We start from the raw sequence: 6,951 nt of genomic DNA, 5'->3' as shown, positions 1-6,951 counted from the left end.
CAGAAAGCGCAGCCTCAGCCTCAGAATTCCCAGGCCCCAATATTCCACAAGCTGAAGTTTTAAGGGGGCAGAGGCTCCTGAGGGCATCCAGCCCTCTCTTTGTCCCCATCGTGAGTTTACTAACTGTGAGAATCTGGACAAGAAAAGGAAGACCCCAACCCTAGCAGAAAGGCCTGGAATCTGAGGACAGAACTGAGGGGGGTGGTGGCAAATATAGGCTGCCCTCCCCTTTCGGGGTACTTGATTCTTAACTTTCTTTCACAGCTTCACTGAGATTAAGTCACATATCACACAACTCACCCTTTTAAAGTGTACAATTCAACGGCTTTCGGTATATTCCTTGATGAATTGTGCAATCATCACTCTTAGTACATTTTTGTCACCCCAGAAAGAAAGCCCACACCCCTGAGCCATCACGTCAACCCTTGCACCCCACCCCCATCCTTAGGCAACCACCAATTTGCTTTCTGTCTCCATGGATTTGCCTATTCTGGACATGTCATGTAAATGGAATCACACAGTATGTGGTCCTTGATGACTGTCTTTTCTCACTTAGCAAAATGTTTTCAAGGTTTATCCACATTGTAACTTGTATCAGCCCTTCATTCCTCTTAATGGACATTATAACACATTTTGTATATTCATTCATCAGCTGATAGACATTTGGGTTGTTTACGCTTTGTGGCTGTTATAAATAGTGCTGCTATAAGCATTTGCATACAAATTTTTGTATGAACATGTTTTCTTTTTGGGGGGTACATACATATATACCTAGGATTGGAATTGCTGGGCCATATGATAACTCTATGTTTAGCCTTCTGAGTAATTGCCAGACCGTAGGAATGCATCGTTTTACATTCCTACCAGCAGTGAATGAGGGTTCCAATTTTTCCACATCTTCAACAACATTTGTTATTATCCACTTTTGAAAAAAATTCTAGCCATCCTAGTGGGTGTGGGGTGGGGGTAAAGTAGCATCTCGTTGTGGTTTTGGTTTGCATTTCTCTGATGGCTAATGATGTTGAGCACCTTTTCTGGTTCTTATTGGCCATTTGTATATCTTGGGAAAAATGTCAATTCGGGTCCATTGTTCATTTATGAATTGGATTATTTGTCTTTTTATTATATAATGGTAAAGGTTTTTTGTATATTCTAGATACAAGTCTCTTGTCAGATATATAATTTGCTAATTTTTCACATTATGTGAATATTTTCACTCTTTTGTCCTTCAAAGCACAAAAGTTTAAAATTTTGTTAAATTCCCACTTACGTGTCTTTTTTCTTTTGTTGCTTCTGCTTTTAGTGTCATACTAAGAATCCTTTAGATTCTTTTGATTATCGCATAAACCTAAGGTCATGGAGATTTATGTATACATTTTCTTCTAAGAGTTGAACAGTTTTAGCTCTTATATTTAGGTCTGTTATCCATTTTGAATTAACTTTTGTATATGATGTTAGGTAGGGGATCAGTTTTATTCTTTTTCATGTGGATATCTCATCCAAGCATCGTTTATTGAAAAGACTATTCTTTCTGTATCGAATTTTCTTAGCATGTTTATGAAAAGTCAACTGACTATAAATGTGAGCGTTTATTTCTATTCCATTGATCTATATGTCTATCCTTATGCTGGTACTAGACTGTCTTGATTACTGTAGCTTTGTAGTAAGTTTTGGAATCAGGAAGTGTGAGTCCTCCAATTTTGTTCTTTTTTTTCTTTTTAGTTAAAGTAGAGTTGATATTCAATATTTTATTAGTTTCAGGTATACATAGTAGTGATCAACATTTATATTCTTTACGATGTGATCACCACAATAAACCTAGTAACCATCTATCACCGTACAGTTATTACAATAGTATTGACTATTTTCTCTATGCTGTACATTATATTCATGAGACTTTTTTAAATAACTGGAGCTTTGTACTTCTTATTCCCTTCACTCTTTTTACCCATGCCCCCACCTCCCTCCTCTCTGGCAACCATCCGTTTGTTCTCTGTATCTATCAGTCTGTTTCTGTTTTATTTTTTCGTTTGTTTGTTTTGTTTGTCTAGATTCCATATATCAACTTTTTTTTTTTCCAAGATCATTCGGTATTGAGTGCTCTTTTATAAATGTTTTCCCCCATCTGAGAAATGGGTGAACTTCTCTTATAAATGTCTACAATGGTTGGAAAATACAACAGAGAAAGATAAGTGACCTATGATATATATATATTTCTAGGGGCCACCAAGGAAAGCTGCTTACGTCAAATCCCCACCTTGTCCCTGGATCTACAAGAAAGCGGCCAGATGAATCACAGCGAGGTCTTTTCCTGTCTGTCTCCTCTGGTCTGTGAGCTCTGTGAAGGCGGAGCAGGGTCAGTCTCCTCTCTGTGGCCCCAGCATCCGGCTCCTGGCATCTGGTAGGTGCTCAATGCCATCTTTGTTAGACTGAACTGAAAGTGCCCTGAACATTATAAGACCTGGCTGCCCCTGGCACAGAGTGATGATTCCTTTCAAAGTTCAGGAGAGGAAGGTTTCCTACCTGTGGCAGCCACATGGCAAGGCCCAAAACAGTCACCGTGGGCCACCTTCACAGTGCTTGGCTTCCAGAGCAGAAGTGATGGAACTTGGTGCCGATGGGAGACACTACCCCAAAGTTCAGCTCTTGAGAGCTAATCCTAGATGCTCTCAAGGGGAGGGGATAGAGAAAATTTGAGAGTACTCAGTGAATAAGAGATTTGGGATTCTCTGTGCCACACATTGGACCTGACACACTGTAAGTACTCAATAAATTGTCGTGGAATAAATGAGAGAATGAGAAGGATTTTTGAGACTCTGACTATGGTTAGGCCTTGTATCTCCTATAATATTCTGTGAGAAAGTCAAGGTAAGATTGGGATTCTTTTTAAATTACTTATGTTGACCTTAAAATGGTCAGTTATTTTTACCAGCAAAAATTAGATTTATTCAGGAATAGCAGATAATTGCAAAGCAGAACGAGCATGTTATAGCAAAAGCTATAGGCAAGTCCAGCAAACAAGTGAGAAAAATTTTACAGGAAAAAAAAGGAGGAAGTTGGGAAGGGGTACTTCGAATGACGTCCATCGGGAGAAAGTGGAGTTTAGGGTGGTGATGGCTTCCCATTGGCTGAGCTTGTTGCTGAGGAAGGAGACACATCTTCCTCCTGCTGGAGTAGTAGAAATACTTGTTGGGAATGCAAGGTAGTCTTTTCCTGTTGGGTTCCTAATTGAGGTGGAATGGTAGTTCGTGAGAAATCCTTCTTCTGGCCTCCTGACTCCATTTTAAGTAAAGTTTCTTTGTTCGGTTTCACACTCGTGTTATTAAACGTCGCTTCTTTGACTACAACTCTTTGTTGAGTCCAGGCCACGTGGGCCCTGGGCACATGGCAGGTTAGGATAAGGGTGTCAAGGTAGGGGCATCACATTGAGCGTGGTGGGTCAAGTAAGGATTTCTTTTGGAGAAGAAGGCTCGGCCAAGTCTTACAGAGTCAGGAGAAGGAAGGACATGCTGGAGCGGGGAAGAAAGTCTGAGACTTCGGGGTGAGCTGTGGAAATAGCTTTGAATCTCAGCCAACTGGGCCCCAGGTGTAACTGTTGAGACGATGAGGCTGACCCACGACCAAAGGTGGAGTCTGTATTGACTTTTTCTCTGCAGCTCCTGAGACCTTGAGGGAGGAGGACGTCCCCAGAGAGCCCTGGTCCTCATCAAGCGGATTTCTGGGTTCGACCGCCGCACGTCTTGAGCCAGGGCCGCCAGCAGAGGGCGAGCGGGCGGGCGACGAGGTGCTGAAGCCCGCGAGCTGCCGCTCTAGCCTGACCTAGGTCATAGAGTCGCACCGCTTCCGGCCCCCCTCCCCCGGCTGGGAAGGAGCCGGAAGTCTGGCGGGCTCCGGGCACCGAGATGGAGGAGGGCGAGTACGAGTCGGTGCTCTGCGTCAAGCCAGAGGTCCACGTCTACCGCATCCCGCCGCGGGCCACCAACCGTGGCTACAGGTGACCGTCCGCCGCCGGGCCAGGCTGGTCCCGACTTAACCCCTTCCCCGCCCCCCCGACACGCCCACTGTGGGAGCCGAGGACAGCCACGGCCAGTTTAGGGACGAGGGGGGAGGTAACGCTGCGGTTTCTCCCGGTTCGTGGCCAGAGCAGGGCGGGGAGCCCAGGCTTTCGGCCGTCTCGGTTCCACGCAGCGGGCTCCTGGCAGCGGGGAAGGCGTTAAAGCGGTGTCTAGCGCTTGGGGACCCGGTGAGCTGCCAGGTACCCTAAACGTGGTGTGGAGTGGTGGTGTCACAGACCTTTTTTCTTTTAGAGCTGACTGGCCTTGATAGGATCCTTGAAAAGCCTTAAGCGGGAGGGGACCTATCACAGGCGGAAATCCCGGAGGGGAAGGAAAGGAGCCCAGAACCGGCCAAAAAGACCGGTCCCGGGAAGTTTTCAGCCATCAGTTTTAAGCTGATGACGGAAGCCAGGGACCCCTCCCTGCCCTGCTGCCTGCGCGTGGACTATCTGATACCTTATCAGTGCCTGTGGCAGTTGGGAGGAATCCATCCCCGTTTCTCTGGAGCAATGTTCCTGAGACGAATAAACACATACTTGCAGAATATCTGGAGGGGATCACAGGAAACTCCCACGGGAGGGGAACGAGGGTTTGAAAGGGACTGACTGCCTTTCACTGCATACCTTTTTGTACTGTTTGCATTTTGTTACCATATGTATGTATTATCTATCAAGAGAAGATGAAAATATTAAAAGAAAAAAGATGTACCTGATACAGACAGCCTGGCCTATAGCTATTTTGTGCTGCTGGGCCAGAACAGGAAGCGGGGTGGCTCTTGAAGGCAATGTTTGTTCAAGTTATTTGGAAATACAGGATTGGCCTGCACCATAGGAATGATGGAGGGTCCACAGATCTGGCCTCTTGTTAATGTCCAGTTGGATTAACATGGGTTCATAGCTGATTTTGTAATGAACAAAGATTTTATTGAACACCTCCTACCTCCAGAACATAATTTTTAAATAGTATGAAAGTAACAATAACAAAAACACATTTGCCTTTCATCATCATACTGGAGATGGGGCACCAAACCCGGAATGGGCAGTCGTCTACCCTCAACCCCTTCAGTAAGGATGGGTTGGGCCCCTCTTGGACCCCCAGAGAGCAAGATTACCAAGTGTAAGGACTGGCTGGCTAGTTTGGCATACGGAAACTGTCAGCGCCTGCACTTCAACCTCAGAGCCCTGCTTAGCCTGAATCTAAGGCCTGTTGCCTTAGAGGAACTGAAACTAAGTCTGCTGACTTGTGAAGTGAAAATGTGCATTTATGAGCCCTTCCAAACAACCTGTGTCCACAGTTAACGATGTCTCTCAGAGTCCTGGCATATGCTTAGGGACTTCCAAGAAAAGCCTCTTGGAAATACCCAGGGTTCTTGTGTGGGGGTTTTACTGAGCGGCTTTTTAGAACTGTGAAGTTATTGCTTTAAAAGAGCTAAGAGAGGCCATTGTGATAGGTCCATGGTTGCCTGTTTTTTTTTTCTGCTTAGGATACCTTTGAAAATGTTTCTTGAACACCCACTCACTTTTTTCACGTGTACCATTGCTCTCCCTTTCTCTACTGATGACTGCTCCCCTCTCGTTTAAGATGGTCTCAGTGGTCCCAGATGGTCACTCTAACCACTGCAGCCTAGCAGTGTCTTAAACAAACAACAGGCCCCAGGAGCAGCTTCCTCTGCAAAACAAATAAAAAAATCTGGAAGTCCTATTTCAGAGAAGGTCTCTGTAATCTAGAACGGGGGTCAGCAAACTACAACCTACTACATTTGCATGGCTCACAAGCTAAGCATAGTTTTTACGTTTTTAAATGGTTGGAGAAATTTTAAAATAAGAGTATTTCGTGATGTGAAAATTCTATGAAATTCGGATTTTAGAGTTCATAAAGTTTCACTGAAATACAGCCACACTCAGTAGGAACCATTTGGTTAAAATACTGAAAGCACCAACACATTCATGTACTGTCTTTGGCTGCTCTCACTGTACAGCGACAATGAGTGGTGGTGACAGAGATCGTGTGGCCGTTTTCAGAGAAAGTTCACCAACCCCTGGCCTAGAGCAGGCAGCCACACGTGCTCCCCATCCCCAGCGTTGGAGTAATGGAGCAGGAGCCTTTGGCAGGGGCTCAGTGGTTTTTGTCCCCTTAGGGCTGCGGAGTGGCAGCTGGACCAGCCATCATGGAGTGGCCGGCTGCGGATCACTGCAAAAGGACAGGTGGCCTACATCAAGCTGGAGGACAGGACCTCAGGTAAAGGCAGGGAAGCCAGCGTGGGGCTGAAGGCCCATGCCTCCCACTCTGGGAAGGGAGAGGCAGCTCAGGCCTGGCCAGGCCCCTCTGTGGTCATGGGCACCTGTCCTGGAAATCGAAGACCTGAGTGTGCCTTTAAGCAGCCTTCATTTCCCCGACCTTTAGTTATAGTAACCACTTTCCCAGGTGTTAAAGCATTATTTCCTGTCAAACATCTGTTCTTTGGGGCAGTTCTTAAGAAAATACTAATTTTAGAGCTCAAGGAGAGAAGGCCTGTGGATTGGTCCCAAGTGGGAAGCCCCGGAGGTTGTCTTGAAACAAGTTGGGTGACAACGCACAGCACTCAGCTGCTGAGCTTGGGTTCTCACTCGGGAGAATTCTGTGTATTGCCCAACTGGTAACTCCCCAGATTGACCACGCCTGTTAACTGAAAGAGCTGCAAACTGTCCTATTCAGCCTTGTCTTTGGTGAAAGGACGAGCCACGCTGGGCTGTGTTGAGGTCAGCTGGCAGATGTCACTTTGGGGAAAATCTGTTTGAAAATCTCTTTAGAAGGCCACCAGTGCCTCTGGGTGAGCTGTGGCAGGCAGCACGACCTGGAATAGCCCTGGCCCCGGAGCAGGGGTTGGGCACAGTTCCTGCCTAGTGAATTGCCTCGG

The 6,951-nt window shown here is 46.0% G+C and overlaps 1 protein-coding gene across 1 annotated transcript in view; it reads left to right on the top strand.

The window, feature by feature from the left end:
* Window positions 1–3,822: 3,822 nt before the first annotated feature.
* NECAP2 (NECAP endocytosis associated 2) overlaps window positions 3,823–6,951 on the top strand; it is an 11,692-nt gene continuing 8,563 nt past the window's right edge. The window contains exons 1-2 of the mRNA XM_006914319.3: window positions 3,823–3,994; window positions 6,193–6,293. Coding sequence (XP_006914381.1) covers window positions 3,903–3,994; window positions 6,193–6,293 — 193 coding nt within the window. The 5' untranslated portion in view covers window positions 3,823–3,902. The remainder of the gene's footprint in view (window positions 3,995–6,192; window positions 6,294–6,951) is intronic.

This window comes from Pteropus alecto, unplaced genomic scaffold (genome assembly GCF_000325575.1).
Source record: "Pteropus alecto unplaced genomic scaffold, ASM32557v1 scaffold125, whole genome shotgun sequence".
Lineage (NCBI taxonomy): Eukaryota > Metazoa > Chordata > Mammalia > Chiroptera > Pteropodidae > Pteropus > Pteropus alecto.
The sequence above is the reverse complement of the archived record's forward strand: the minus strand, read 5'-3'. Positions and strand labels throughout refer to the sequence as shown.